The sequence below is a fragment of the Orycteropus afer genome, unplaced genomic scaffold (genome assembly GCF_000298275.1).
Source record: "Orycteropus afer afer isolate SDZICR_OR568_19922 unplaced genomic scaffold, OryAfe1.0 scaffold00202, whole genome shotgun sequence".
Taxonomy (NCBI): Eukaryota; Metazoa; Chordata; class Mammalia; order Tubulidentata; family Orycteropodidae; genus Orycteropus; species Orycteropus afer.
In genome coordinates this window covers 626,814-643,372 of record NW_006921789.1, presented here as the reverse complement: position 1 = coordinate 643,372, position 16,559 = coordinate 626,814, and the positions used below count along the sequence as shown (strand labels likewise).

Here is a 16,559-nt window from a genome sequence, read left to right as displayed (position 1 = left end):
GAAGGAAGGTTGGGCAATCTACTTCCGTAGTGATATCTCCTCCGAAACCCAAGGCAGGGTCGCTATGAGTCGAGTCCGACTCGATGGCAAATAACAACAACAACAACCCACACCATTGCCATTCAGTTGATTGCTACTCATAATGACTTTATATGACACAATAGGACTTTCTCATAGGGTTTCAAAGACTAATTTTTTTAGAAGTAGACTGCCACATCTTTCAAGTGGAGCAGCTTATAGGTCCAAACCACCAAACTTAGTGTTAGCAGAAAGCACTTCATTACTGTACAACCAAGGCAGGTTCAAATCCTAATTCAAGTACTGTTCAGCTTTGTGAGCCTGGGCAAGGCTTTCTTTCTTTCTTTTAACCTCATGTAACATGTGATATTATAATGGTATTCTCCACATCTGTTTGCTTTGAAGAGTAAATAGGAGAGAGAAGAAGGGAGGGAGGAAAAGAGAGAGACTGATTATAGGAAAAAGCTAAGCTCTTTTTAAAATGTTCAGTATTTTATTTTTAACAATAACATAACACTGTGCTGAATTTGACTGTAGCTTAAGGGAAGGTGGTCATATTCATAACCAATGTGTTGTAAGATACTCACTGAGATAATAAAAGATCAGTCATATTTACAAGGATAAGAAAACAAGTAGCCAATTTAGTGAACTGGGCATTTTAGGAAAATAACAGTACATTTAGTGAGCAAAAATAAAAGTAGAGAAACATTTGTGCCTGTTATGTAATGGTCTGATTTATGCCAAAGTAGGAATCCTCTGGAGGAAATCAAATCATATATTCTGTGATAACATCACTGATACCAGCTTCTTCATTTTAAATTTGGCTCTTTTTCATGAAAGTGCAGTCATAAAATGAGTTTTTAAAACCTGTGCTTCCTAAACTCTCAGATTGCTTGGTTCTCTGGCAAGTGGGGAGAATTTCTACTTTTAGTGTGTCAGTCCTTTACTGAACAGAATTATCATAGCTGAAAAACAGGAAAAGAAAAAGAAGGTCAAATCAGTTGGCTATTGTAATATTTATTCATGGCTGAAATAAAGTGCTAGAAATATAATTTTGATCTTTGATGGAAGGACAAAAACAAAAAGAAATGCTCTAGGTTCATTTTAAACTTGTTATTTAGAGACAGCTTATGGAAAGACTTTTACTCATTTTGCAGGAGGCTTTTTATGTGGAGTCTATTGATATAGTCAAAGGTCTGTCAACTTTAATTTTAGTTAAGGTGAGCAAATACAATCTATCATTCTTCATCCTCTTCATGCTATTTTTTATATCTTCATTGCTAAAAATATGCAAACAGTGCTATGAAAAAAATATATACATATATATAATGATTTGGGAAGTACTTATTAAAATCTGGAGTCCCTGAGTAGCACACATGGTTTATACACAGCTATCTGAAATATTGGAAGTTCAAATCCACTTGGGGCACCTCGGAAGAAAGGCTTGGTGATCGATCTACTTCTGAAAAATTAGCCATTGGAAACCTATAGAGCACAGCTTTACTCTAACACATGGGAAGTCACCAGGAGTTGAAATAGATTGGATAGCAACTGATTTTTGATTTTTATCAAAATCTAGTGTGCATATGAACCCCCTGGGGATTTAACTGAAATGCAGATTCTGAGATTTTTCATTTCTAATTAATTTCCCATAGGTACTTATACTACTTGTTCAAGGTATGCATTGAATAGAAAAGTCTATACTTATATTGAGTAGTAAGGATCTCATGTATGTCCACATACACATACACAGAGAGAGACAATGAAACTGAGAATGACAGATAAAGAGAGAGAAAATCTGATTCAGAAGGTTAAATTATAAGCCTCGGTTAGGAATGTTATACTATCAACCCTTACTGAGTCATATTATATCATTGAGTCATACAAGATTCCTCTTTTTTTTTTTTTTTTCTTTTTGGTAAATAACCAGCATATTGTTTAATGCATCCACCTTCTCATTGCCTCAAATCTGAGGATCCCAGTATTTGGGATTTCTAATTTCTAAAGATTTTATCTTCTTAGATACAGTTTGGGTAATTAGATCTTGTTCTGTACACTGGTTTTTCAATTTAGTTCAAGAGTATTCCATTTGCCACAAGAAGAGTATCGGTGTCTAACAAACCAGTTATGTTATTGCACCTATATAACGTTTGCTTAAAGTTTTGTTGTTGTTGTTGTTATTTGCCATCGAGTCGGCCCCGACTCATAGTGACCCCTCCTTGGGTTTCCAAGGCAGTATCACTACGGAAGTAGGAATGCCCAACCTTCCTTCTGAGGAGTGACTGGTGGGTTTGAACTGGCAGCCTTCTGGTTAGCAGTCAAGTGCCTTAGGCACTATGTTACCAGAGCTTAAAGTGAGTATCAGTAATTTGCAAAAGCATGATGCAAAGCATTTCAAAATATATGCAATTATAAAACATTTTATTTAACCTCATATCTTCTAAATACCCCCACTACAATTCAGGCTCTTGGCTTCTGAGCTTATGTACTGTTTTCACTTCATAAGCTAATGTACAGTAAGTCAGCAGAGTGAAGACCCTTGTGTCCTCTTGGTAGCACATGTAAATCAAACGGGATGACAATATTGTTATAATGAAATTATTGACTTGTTACATTTCAAACAGTGACTGCACAATGGAGTCACACTTAGGAGTCATATACAATTTCCTCTTTATATTATATTCACAAAGCATTGCAGGCAGATGGGTTTGTTTATGAGGTAGATCTATTTGCATCTTTATCTGGATTGCAAAGAGTTCATGAAGTAGAGAGATAATTAAACCAAAAACCAAACTCCCTGCCATTGAGTCAACAATTCTGACCCATGGAGATCCTCATTGGGTTTTCAAGGCTGTAAATCTTTATGGAAGCAGACTGCCTCATCTTTCTTCTGTAGAGTATTTCGTGGATTTGAACCATTGACCTTTTGGTTAACAGCCAAAGGCCTTAACCACTGCATCCAAAGAGCTCCTTGAAGAGAATATTACCTATCTATGAAAATAAAAGTTGGCTTCAATCAGTCTTTATTGAGTAAAAACAATGTATAGGGCATGATAAAAATGCAGGAACATAAAAGTTAGAGTGCCAAACTAAAATGTCACAGTCTTTTCGTAAGATACCTTTTGCATCAAGGCATATAATACACCTTGTTTTTATCTCCTATACAGTCAATTCTTATAGCTCACAACTTTTTATAACTTAATAAAAATGGTACTAGTGTTTGGTTTTATCAGAACCTCTAAATAACAAAAGAAAATGAAATTCTTCTCTCATCTCTTATTCAATAAATGTTTTTTTTTTTTTTTAAATAACTTTTACCTATAATTTAATCTTAGTGTCCTATAAAGACCTGCTTTTAGTATCTGCTCTCAGAAGTGAACTGTTTGTCAAATTTCCATTAGGCTGAAGGTGAAAAATTAATGAACCACTTATTTCAGATATTTCAATACTAATGCAAGTATATTAATAATGCAGCCAAAAAAAAATCAAAGTTTTGGGTATGTTCAGTTATGATTTAGGGTTCACTCATATTTAACGTTTAAATGCATTGCTTCATATGCCTAATAGAGCATTCTAGGGAATAAAGTAATGCAGTTATTGATTTTTATTAACAGATAAATATATCTTTTTGGATTTTATTTATTGGAAGCTTTTATTTATTTTTAATCTGGATGGAAATTTTAAAGCAAGATTAATCAGGGAGTTTCTGGTGATGGAGGGGCTGTGAAAATCTATATGTCTGCTAGGGGCGGGTGACATTTAGTTAGAGAGAAGGAATAAAATCATAGCAAGCGTAGAATTATAATTTATCTTTTGACAGTGTCCTTGCTCCCTTTTGTTAACATTTGTAGAACCAATGAGATTACTTGGGATTTAGAGTCTAGAAGAGAAAAGCAAAGTGTTTTTACAGAAAGGTATTGCTAATTAGAAACGGCAAGCACTGAAAAAGATGCAGATATGAGGTGGAAGGAGCTCTGGTGGCTTTATGCCTAAGGCACTTGACTGCTAACCAGAAGGCTGGTGGTCCAAACCCACCAGCCACTCCTCGGAAGGAAGGTTGGGCAACCTACTTCCTTGGTAATACTGTCTCGGAAACCCAAGGAGGGCTCGCTATGAACCGAATCGACTCGATCACAGTGAGGATAGGAGAAGGAAAACAAGGGAGGGAGGAGATCACATAGAGCTGTAGGGATCAGTCAATGCTTTATGGAGAAGGTGGCATGTGAGTTCAGCTTTGAAGCATATTGCATACTTGAGACACATGTGATATAGAGTAGATCAATTGAAGTGGAAGGAATGCCTTAAAGGCATGGATAATGTCAATCACAGAACACACAGGAAAGCAGCTTAAGACTTAATATAAGATATGTGAACTACACCGGTGGGAAATATTACTGGAGAGGTAAGTTGATAAGAGGCTATGACAGGCCTTTGATGGCAAGCTAAAGGGTTTTATCTTAGGCAATGGGATTCCACTGGATGTATTTGAACTGGGGAGAGGTGAGGTCACATAGAATTTCAAGAATGATGTCAGCATCTAACATCTTATGAAAATGTCAAAATGCAGAGATTCTTTATTTCACATAAATACTATTTCACTGTTCCATGCACACTGAAAGATTCAAAGGTATTTATCAGGGAGAAAATAAATGCCAAGAAGGCCAGAGTAAAATGTCTATACCAGTGTTTCTAGCTGGAGTGACAAGGCACATTATCTATGTCTTAAGATATTAGTAACTTTGGGCTAATGACTAGGCAGGAACAGCAGGAGACCCAGGGATCACTTTTGTGAGAGCAGCATCTTAGTTGCCTGCAATTATCCTTCAGTTCACCCACAAGGGCTGTATGACTATGAGCATCTTCTCCATGAACCACACAGGGCCTGGTTTATGGGTTAATGACCTGTGCAGTCATACAGGGTCCCTCTCAGAAAGGAACCCATGGTTGATATAATGCTCTGTAATCATAGTCTTGAAATTTTTCATAGTTTTTGGGAAGGCCTACATTTTTTATTTTGCCCCACAAATTCTATAGCCAGTCTTGGTACCGTAATAAGAAAATAACAACGGACTACTGTGCATTCCAAAAAACTCCCTTTCCATCTAAAAGGGGTTACATAATTATGAGACCATTACTGTACTCATATTTTTTTTTTTGTTGTTGTTATTTGCCATTGAGTTGGCCCCGACTCCTAGCGACCCCTCCTTGGGTTTCCAAGGCAGTTATCACTGCAGAAGTAGGATTGATTGCCCAACCTTCCTTCCAAGGAGTGGCTGGTGGGTTTGAACCGCCAGCCTCCTGGTTAGCAGTCAAGTGCCTTAGGCACTATGCAACCAGAGCTCCTACTCATATTTTTATATAATAAAATGTTTCTTAAGCTTTTTTTTTTTTTTCTTCAAAGCCATGACTTCTATGGAGTTTGAACCAACAGTCTTCTGGATGGAAGTCAACTGCCTTAGGCACTACGCCACCAGAGCTCCCCTTAGGCATATAGTAAATACCATTTTTAGCCTTGTGGTTTTCCAGATGATAAATTAAGGAAACATGTATGTAACATATTTTCTCACTTATTCTCTGCCTCTGGAACCTAGGTACCAGCATCGTTGAGTTTTGCAACCCCTGTGGTCCTATCAAATTAAATTTTGAGAAAACCTTTAGCAATTATTTTCCCTAATAAAAGTTCTGAAAAATGTAGCCCTATGTTCAAAAACATTATTGGTTGCCTGATAGAGTCATTCTGTTGTATATTTCCTTTTCTGAGTCTCTATAAATGTACAAGGAGAGTAAATGATCTTTTTTAGTTATTTTTTTAAAACAGTATTTAGTTTATTCTCTCCAGTTTCTTTTCTTTGAATACTTGTGCATCTTCCTTTAAATCTTGTCATCATAATTGTCTTCTTTCCATGTTTTGATCAATATTTTGTCCAAGTTAAGTATGGATGCAGTTTAAATAGTCATGCATTTTTTCTACAATGCTTAATTTACAAAAATAGAAGTCACCATCTCCCACCCTGCTCTGTATTCCCTCTCCCTCCTCGCTAGCTCTCAAAAGCAGACAATCATTTTTAATATTTTCAGTTGTTATTTACCTCCCTTTCTCTAAATAGCATGTTTACAATTTTACTTCATCATGTTTTCCATTGTATCCATTATATTGAACTACTATTATGGAAGATAAAGATATAATTTTCTTTCACAACTCCCATGCCTCCCTTACTTTTGTGCTTTTCTATTTATTCCTAAAAAATGATATAAATTTTGGGATTAGATCAACAGCCATTAATTATATTATTATACCTATGGGAATATTATTCATATCAGTCATGCAATACACAAAAATTACATTCTTTCCTGCACAAACTTTTGCTTACTTTAAAGCTAATAGTTGTCTGTCTTATAGGTTTCTTGTTGTTTATTTGTATCTAGTAATTCTTCAAATCACAACTCTCTTCTCTCAGGACACTAATACATCTGGTGTTTCCATTGAACTCATCTTCTGGGGGATCCCTTCCAAAACTCCTGACCTACTGCTCTCATCCTCATTAAGTCTGTTACATAGGCATAATCCTAGGATTTTTCTTGGCTGAGAGAACACATTTCAAAATGGTAAAATTAAGTTGATTTGAAGTTCTCTGTGGGAATGGGATTTACTGGTGGACAGGTTTTTAACATCTTAGGTGAGTTGTTTTATTGGTAGACCTTCTAATTTTCAGTACTTTTATTTATTCTCTATTGACCTGGTCATATTTACTAGAGGGGGATTTTCTATTGTCCTACCTGGAAAGAAGGGTTCTGGGAGATTACTGGAGGAAAACATCTGCAGATTCTCAACATTCATAACCCCCTCATTTACAGAGTGATACATGTACTTTATTATATTCAATATCTCCTGGGTAGAGACTCAGTTTAGTTTTCTGCAGGAGTGAGGAAGGAACAATAACTCACACTGACTGGATGACAGATCAGGATTTCATCAAACTCTTCTGTTTCCTGCCCCCCTTAACCCATAACCTAATAGGTAGCTGGTATTGTCAATTCTGATCTTTGTCTGGGGTTCTGTGGTGTAATCTATATTGCTTCTCAGCCTCCCCACTGCTGGTTTAGGCTTCTGTTTCCTCAGGTCTGTTATGTCAGTTGACATTTATTCATCTGCTTTCCAATCTTTTCTGTTTTCTTACCACTGTGGGTTTATGCTGTCGGTCATTTTAGTGAAGTTTTGGGAGAAAACAGAGATATGCTTATGGTTTGTCATCTTTAACTGGGTTTACAATTGTATTGGACTGAATTGTTATCACAAAATCCTTCAAATCATTTTTAATAAGTGACAGCAAAAAATAATTAAATGAGTACAAAATTACTGCTTACAATTCAAATATTTATTACAATGAATTTCTTTAAAGTGTTCTTAATTTTTATTTATCAAGGATTTTTCTTTCTTTCCTTTGAAAACAGATGGAAGCTTTAGACAAAACCGGCCAAACCTTACCTCTCTACTTGTGCAGCCCATCTCTGCATCTCTTGCTGTAAAACTGACATCTTTGCCAAAGAAGACACCCCAAAGTGATGTCTGTAGCCCTCTCAAACTTCTAAGTAATGGTAAAGTATTCAGTGTGTCTCCGTGTGTCTTTTCTGGAGCTCTGGAGATGCAGTGGTTAAAGCATTCAGCTGCTAACCAAAGGGTTTGTGGTTCGAACCCACCAGTCACTCTACAGTAGAAAGATGAGCAATCTGATTCCGTAAAGATTGACCATCTTGGAAATCCCATGGGGCAGTTCTACTCTGCCCTGTAGGATCGCTTTACATCAGAATCAACTCGATGGCAGTGGATTTGGTTTTGGTTTAGTGTGTGTTAGAGTTTTTGTAAGGATGGTGATCATTCTTAATTAAAATAGCATGTTTAAGTCATTCTTTTTTTAAAAATACTCACTTTTGGTCAGGTGAGTATTTAATTCTCTTCTGTGGTCTTTTACGGAGCATTTTTGGAAATTAATTTTGGTGAAGACTGAAAGTTGACCAAACTGAGAGATTAGTAAAAGGGGGAGAAAAATTGTTCTTGGAGTGCTACAGAGAAAAGTAGCTTTACAAATAAAGCATTTTGTACATTCACGAAAATCTGCTTAACACAGCTTCCCAGTTTCAGCTTCAGCAGTCTTGTTGCTTGCCAAGATTCAGTGGATAGCAGTCAGCTATCTGGGGTATGAAGTCTTTTAGTGTAAAGCATTAAAGCCTAATTCCTGCAATTGACTAAAAAATCCCCCTGTCTTTACACACCATCGCCCAGGAGATTCTTCTTGTACTGCATAGCAGTTTGTCAGGCCTTGTTGGACCACGCAGGATAAAACTGAAGTAGTTAAGCTACCTGTGGCAAGATGAAAGCCACATACTGCATCTTATTTCTGCCTCCAGCCTCAGCTTTAAGAGTTCTAAAGAAGAGATTCTCTTTACATACTGTTAAATTTGTATCTAGTTGCTGTGAAGTACGTTTTAAAGTCTCTGTTTTTGTGTCCAGACCTAGGGGCTCAAATACCCATGTTTTATCTCAACTGTATTTCCCTTGACAACAAAACATTGCAAACACATGTTTTAATGAAGCCTGAAAAAAAAAAAAATCTGAATACATTCAACATTGCTTTCTGTTAGAGAGGACATAGGAATTGCTTTTCAAAGTCATGCAGATTGAGAGTCTTCTAAAGTGATTGTTCATTGAGTGGTAATAATAATAATAATGAAAACACTGATAAACTTATGTCCTCAAAGCAGAAACAAAGAAGCCTTCAAGGAGCTTTTCATTTTGTTTTTTTCTGTTTTCTATTCTAAGCCTCACAAAATGACCATGGGCCCTTTGCTGGTTGTTAGGTGCCATCCAGTGGATTCTGACACATAGCAGCCTTATAGGACAGAGTAGAATAGCCCCAAAGGGTTTCCAAGGCTGACAACTTTGTGGCAGCACATTGCCTGGTCTTTTTTTGTTTACGAAAATAAATTCAGAGCACTTCAAGATGCCTATATATTTTTGTTATTTTTTTCCCTATTAACCATTGGATATATTCTTAGATGAAAATTACATTTTAGTAGATTAATATAATGTCTAACTGTAAATATGGCTTGTTTTTACATATTCCAAATACATTTTGGACATCTGTTTTTATAATGCCTATCAGCTATGTGTGAGTTATATTTGTAGCATTTTTTCAGCATAGATTTGACAACATATTGAACCTATTATCTGCCAAAAATTGTGGTTATACTAAAATTTACTTGCAAATACTGCAGTTTTAGGTTTTCAAGGAATGTTCATTAATAAGTAATGTTAGTAGAGTTGTTGTTGTTGTTGTTGTTATGTGCCGTCAAGTCGGCTCCAACTCATAGCGACCCCTCCTTGGGTTTCCAAGGCGATATCACTATGGAAGTAGATTGCCCAAACTTCATTCTGAGGAGTGGCTGGTGGGTTTGAACCACCACCTTCTGGTTAGCGTTCGTCTGTGTTTTTGAAGGCATTCTTTCATCAGAAAGGTATTATGTATCCTGGATCTTCTCTTGTGTACAGACATTGAGACCACTCTGAACAGATAGATTCACATGTGGCCAAAAATAATGTTAGACTCAACTCTACTAGAGAGAATGTCTTATCATATAGTATACATTTTTTTTTGTCTCCAAATTGTAGAGCCAATACACACATATGCACAAACACACAGACGACAAGACATTCTCTCTCTCTCTCTCTCTCTCTCTCTATATATATACCCATAAATCCATACAATTCCATATCCATTGAAATCACTGAGATACTCAGTGAACAATGGAGTGGTTTGGCTCTGATATGGTGTGACCTTCTTAAAGTCCCAATCTAAGAACAGTACAAATGCAAAAAAGGGACAGGTGAGAAATGGAAAGAGACAGAGTAAGACACAGACACACTCACACACACATAGACTGATTCATTCATTTTATTGATAAGACTTTTGGGCAGAGCAAATGAAAATTCCTCTGTAAGCTTACAAAAATAAGATAACTGAAACTTGTTTTAGGAGGAGGTGGGCTTTAACAGTCTCTGGGCTTCAAGATAGGAGAAAAAATGCAAAAGAAGAACACGAGGATAAAATTAAATGTGTGCAGAGACAATTTCTGTATAGCATGTGTATTAATGGATTTGGGACCACGAGATACAAAAAAATTCAACGAGTGAGACCACTGTAGGAAAGACTGATCTGGATAGTGATAAACTCAAAATAAGAGTTAGGAATCAATAAACTGTGTGTAGTGGGGAACTGGTTGCACAGTGGTTAACCAAAAGGTCAGTAACTCAAACCCACCAGCCACCCCATGGGAGAAAAATGTGGCAGTGGATTTCTGGCCCTTGGAAACCCTATGGGGCAGTTCTACTCTGTCCTACAGGGTTGCTTTGAGTCAGAATCTGTTTGATAGCAATGAGTTCATCAATAGGTTAAACTGTGCAGTGGCGACACTCAGATATTATGGCTCTTTAAGCAGCCATTTGTACAGTGAAGCTAGAGTCTGAGCTGGAAGCTGGTAACAGAGTGATCCATAGAACTAAAGATCAGGTTTCATGAGTTGCCAGTCTGAAGTCTTTGGACAAAAGGAAAAAAAAGCTTTAGAAATCACTTTGAAAGACTATTCATCAAGGGTCTTAAACAGAGTGAGCAGAGGTGGGAAACCTATTGTCCAAAGTCCACAGAAAGTACAGTGGATTCTCTGTTTCCTGGGGAGTACACGTTGGGTTTACCAAGGGTGACACAGATCTGTCATTCACCCAGAACTTCTCAAGTTTCCAGCTTTCTGTCACTACAGTTTCGATTTTAGGTAGGAAATGATTCAGCCAAAATCAATCCAGAGGTTCTTTTCTATTTATTTTCTGGAAAAAAAAATCCAAAGACAACTTGAGATATACATTTTCCTTTTTTTTTTTTTTTTTTGCCTTCTCATATACCAAACAAACTGGTCTTCCCTTCAACAATTTATACACATTTTGTTTGGGGACACTTTTAAGCAAAATTACTTTAACAAGTGTTTTCTAGGTTTTCAATGTTTCTGAGCCATTTTTCCAGCTTCTATTCTCATAAAACAATTTTTCAAACATCTATCACTCCTTACAAATTGTAGAAGCTCCAACTAAACTTTGAGGTTTATGTGTGATAAAGTCCATTAGAGCATATGCTATCTTTATATTTTGATGCTTCATTTTTAACAAAGGGCAGATGTTATCATGTCCTAACTTAGAAACTGCCAAACATTCCTCACTGATCTTCTTGCTCTATATTCTGCTATTGCTTTCATGGATCCAGCACTTTTCCCTATTGCTCTGTTCAGTATTATCCAAATATGTTTTGAATGTCTATGTATCTAAGTGTTAAAGCTGTATCCTCCATATCCTTCAGATCAGGGCAAATGCCATCTCTTCTCTAAAAAGCCTTTTAGGATCCCACTCACGTTGGATGTAATCTCTCTCACCCTGTCGTGTTTCTCACGTGCACATGCTGCTTGGCATTGTGATATGGTTTTATTCCCACTTAGATTATAAACAACTTTAATGTCCATTATAACTATTGTTTCCTCTTTCTTTCTATATAATTTCAATTTTTGGAAGTCTTTTACTTATAGTCCATTATGTGTATACAAATGTTCCATGAAAAACAGTTCTGTATAAATATAAGGTGTACTATTTTACATATGTCCATTTAGAACAAATGTGTTAATCAGATAGCTCAAATAATTTGTATTCTTATTAGAAGTATGATATATCCCATTATGTATATAGATATGTCCATTTAACTTTGTGGTTCTATCAATTTGACTTTATATATCTTCAGATAAATATTTTACATGTTTATAAATTTAAAATTACTATATATTTTGAGTTATTAAACCTCTTATTAGATCAGGTGACTTTCTTTATATCTTATAATAGTTGACTTTGAATTTGATTTAGCCTGATATTAATTTAGTCATACTACTTTTTGTTTAGTTAATATCTTTATATTTTTCTACTTTCACCTTTTTTGTATCTTTCTGGTTTGTTATATTTTATTAATGGAAAATAATTTGGATTTTCAAGATAAAATAGGTCCACCTTTTAACTGGACTATTTGACCAATTACATTTAATATGATCATTAATATATTCATGTTTATATTATTCATCTAAACTTGTTTTTTCTCTTTGTATCACATATGCTTTCCTTTTCTTTCTGTTGTTGTTGTTGTTATATGCCGTCGAGTCGGCCCTGACTCATAGTGACCCCTCCTTGGGTTTCCGAGGCAGTATCACTATGGAAGTAGGATTGCCCAACCTTCCTTCCGAGGAGTGGCTGGTGGGTTTGAACTTCCAGCCTTCTGGTTAGCAGTCAAATGCCTTAGGCACTACACTACCAGAGCTCCTCCTTTTCTTTCTAGGTTAATGTTTTTAGTTATATTTTCTCTCTATTATTTTGAAAGCTAAACCTTTTTTTATAAAAGGGTATTCTTTTATAGTTACACAAGAAATTAAAACTTACCGAAGCTTAATGTTTACAAATACCTTCTGTCTTGTTGTCTAGTGCTGCTATAGCACAAATACCACAAGTGGATGGCTTCAACAAATAGGAATTTATTTTCTTACAGTTTAGGAGGCTAGAAGTCCAAATTCAGAGTGCCAGTTCTAGGGGCCGGGTGAAAGCCCCTTGACCTTGGGCATTAGCTTTGTCTCTTGTTCCAGGCCCACTGGAGCTGGAGCCTTTTTGTAACTAGTGCAGCTGCTGGCTGCAGAACCCAAGGTCAGCAAGTAGAATGGCACAATTCTCAGATCAACAGGCATATGGCAGGCCACTGGCTCAAGTCCAGGAACAATCATAAAATCAGTAGGCAATAAGGCAGGTCACTGGTTCAAGTCCAATAATTAGAAATGAAGACTTGGCCAAATGCAGGATCCAAAATGTGCCAAAGAGCTAGAGACTTTTCTCAAAGTCTCTTTATTTACTGAAATCAGGCCAAAGGCCAAACCCTTAAGACAACTCTTAACTACTCATAGCAGATTTCACCATAGAGGTGATTACAATCTCATCAGAAGGATAAGTACATCCAGCTATAATTTTTAACAATTCTGTTATAAAATTTAGCACTAGGAGTGGACATGTTCCTTACGTTTCAATTGCACAGTCCCCGGGGTTATGGAAGAAAAGAATAAAAGCCCAATGTATAAGTTTGCCTAAGCCTCTGTAACATCACCTCAGACCAGCAAATGTAGGGGGCCTACTTAGCCAATTTTTGTTTCATTTTTCTGTCTCTTCTTTTTCAGATTTTGTCCATAAGCACACATATTGTGCTCAAGTATATAAATAGTATATATCATGTATTCTATGATTTTCACTTACATGTTTCTACACCCTCCTTTTAACTTTTCACAGCCACACACTTTATCTCAATTCTCTAAGCTGTTTCCTGTTTGGGATATTTACATTGTTTTCTATAGTTGTCATTATAGATTATACTGCAGAGAATTAAACTATTTCTATAGGATAAATTCCGAAGAACAGGATTGCTATTGTTACTGCTAGGAAAAGTAATATTGTATTACCAATGGGTGGTTTAGACTAGCAATGTGTTTGAACAATTTCTCTCAGAAAGATCAACACAAGGCCGGTCCCTATGAGGCAGAGGTTAAAGATGTCCCAAATGTCCAAACTACTGTGCCACTCCATCATTTCAGACATTAACTCCTCTCCTCCTCCCAGTAATTTCCCCCATCTTAGGGTTCTGTATTTCACTGTAATGCCTCACAGAACTTACAGATACCCAAGGGATCATCTCACATAGTAGTGGTGGAGGCTGGCAGGCTGGTGAGTCCTAGGTCCCTGAGTAGGTCTGGAGGATCCTCCCAATTCTCGGGGTTTGATGAACCTCGATCAGCAGATCAGATGATGGCTGCTGTCCCAAATCCAGGGGCGAGATGAGGATGAGCCAAAACACAGAACTAGAGCAAGAGGAGGGCAAACCTTCCCAGGAGATTCATAGGTATACCCTTAGGGAAGCTAAGGGTGGTGATTTGAATTATACCCTCCAGGAAGGTAGGACTCAAGATATATTCCACCTGTGTTGCCCCAACAGAAATAACCTAAGTGGATGGCTTTAACAATAAGCAGCTCAAGGCAAATCCCATCATTGAACTAATTGCCAGTCATTATAGTGAATGACGCTAACAGCTGTCCACGGAGCTCTGGTAGCATAGTGTCTAAGGCACTTGACTGCTAACCAGAAGGCTGGTGGTTCAAACCCACCAGTCACTCCTTGGAAGGAAGATTGAGCAATCTACTTCCATAGTGATACTGCCTCGGCAACCCAAGGAGGGGTTGCCATGAGTCGGGTCCGACTTGACAGCACTATCAACAACAGCAACTATCAGCTGCCCAGCCAAGTTGATACCTGATCTTAACTACCACACCACCCTAAGCAGGCACGGATAATAGGATTTACAAAACATACCACTCATAGTGACCACGATATTGTTGGAATGGAAGACAATGGCTAGAAAGGCCACATCAAGCAATTCACCGCACAATGGCAGAAGCCATTGATGTGTTATCAGAGTGCCATTTACTCCGAGATTTTTCTGACATTCATAATTAAAATTGAGAGTGTAAACATGGTACTGTTACTAGTTAAGGAAAACAATATATGCCACCTAACCTCAAACAGTGGCATTTGTTTTCATATATGGATATGGAATAATATAAAACAATACATATTGGGATCAATATCGTGTGTGGGATTTATACTAATAGATAAAAGACTTCTTTATGCTATGTTAATTAATCACTATTTTGACCTGATGTTTAGTGGAGATTTGGAATAGAGGTGAAGGGACCTACAAATACATGTGGAAATAAAGGATCTATTATACGAACATATTTATAGCTCTAAGAGCTTTTATCCTTTTAATTTGTATAATGTTTCAGAGTTTTCAAAGTGTTAATGTAATAATGAGTCATACAGAAAAGGTCAAATTATATCCTATATGTTCTTTCTCAGAAGATAAGACAATACTCAGTATTCTTTGGAAATATTTTTATCTGATACGTTTTTTCCTTATTCTAATGTGAAGTTCTCGCATCTCCATGAGGTCCCTTTTAAGTGCTCCCATGTTAAACTCCTATTTCAGCTCTGAATGAGAGGTTTAGAATTGTTTGTTTATAGCTCTGTAGCTCTGTGAGGCTAGTAACTACATCTTAGACATTGTTATGTAATAAGCTATTAAAATAGAGAATGTACACATTATTTCATAAATATTTGCCAATGATATAACTTGGTGTGAAGATTATTATTATATGACAACAGATAAATAAATTTCAGTATTTTAGGAAAAAATATAAACAACCCTTTATTAAAACTTTTATTTTTTCAGAAATAAGAATTGTCAACATGCAAGTTCAGACAGTCACAAAATTTAAAACAATTACAAATGTTGTTGGATATTTAAAGGGCTCAACATCTCCAGGTAAGTATGGTTAAGTGTTTATAACCCTACCCTTTTATAAAACTTTATAGAGAAATACCATTTAATATTTTGATGTAACTAGTTTATACCACTTTAAGTGTCAATATGAAGCAAAGAATAGAGACCTACTATATTTTCTTTCCTACTATCTCTCTTCAAAAATACATCTTAGTAGAAAGTGTTGTTGTGTGTCACTGAGGCTATTCCTACTCATAGTGACCCCATATGACAGAATAGAACTGTACCACAAGGTTTCTTAAGGTGAAAATTTATGACAGCAGGTTCTCAAGCCTTTTCTCCTTTGGAGCTGAATGGGTTTGAACTGCTAACCTTTCATTAGCAGCCAATGCTTAACCGTTGTGCCACCAAGACTCATTTGGAGAAAGTGTAGGGAAATTAAAAATAAAACAACAACAAAAATAGTTTACATTTGTTAACCTGCCACCCGTCTGGTGAAGAAAATCTGTAAAAACCATCATTTTTTCTTTTATTGCTTTCTTTCTTTTACCATACCCACACATTCACTGCCATCAAGTCAATTCTGACTCAGCAACCCTATAGGACAGAGTAAAACTGCTTCATAGGGTTTCCAAAGTTATAAATCTATGGAAGGAGACTACCATATCTTTCTCCTTTGGAGCAACTGGTGGATTCAAACTGCTGACCTTTTGATAGGAGCCAAATATCTTAACAACTGTGCCACGAGAACTCCATTTTATTGACCACTCCATAACGCAACAAACTGCTGTTGAGTCAGATCCTACTCATAGCAACCTCTCCTTGGGTTTCAAAGGTGATATCACTAAGTAGATTTCTCAAGCTTCCTTCCGAGGAGTAGCTGGTGGGTTTGAACAGCCAGGCTTCTGGTTAGCAATCAAATGCCTTAGGCACCATGCCACCAGATCTCCTTTTATTGACCATAGCATGTTGTGTTGTTGTTATGTGCTGTCAAGTCGGACCTGACTCATAGTGACCCCTCCTTGGGTTTCCGAGGCAGTATCACTACGGAAGTAGATTGCCCCATCTTCCTTCCGAGGAGTGGCTGGTGGGTT

General features: G+C 36.7%; 1 protein-coding gene across 1 annotated transcript in view; it reads left to right on the top strand.

Moving 5' to 3' along the window:
• NAALADL2 (N-acetylated alpha-linked acidic dipeptidase like 2) overlaps nucleotides 1-16,559 on the top strand; it is a 1,092,303-nt gene that overhangs the window by 567,615 nt on the left and 508,129 nt on the right. The window contains exons 6-7 of the mRNA XM_007948094.2: nucleotides 7,471-7,614; nucleotides 15,415-15,507. Of these exons, the coding sequence (XP_007946285.2) occupies nucleotides 7,471-7,614; nucleotides 15,415-15,507 (237 nt within the window). The remainder of the gene's footprint in view (nucleotides 1-7,470; nucleotides 7,615-15,414; nucleotides 15,508-16,559) is intronic.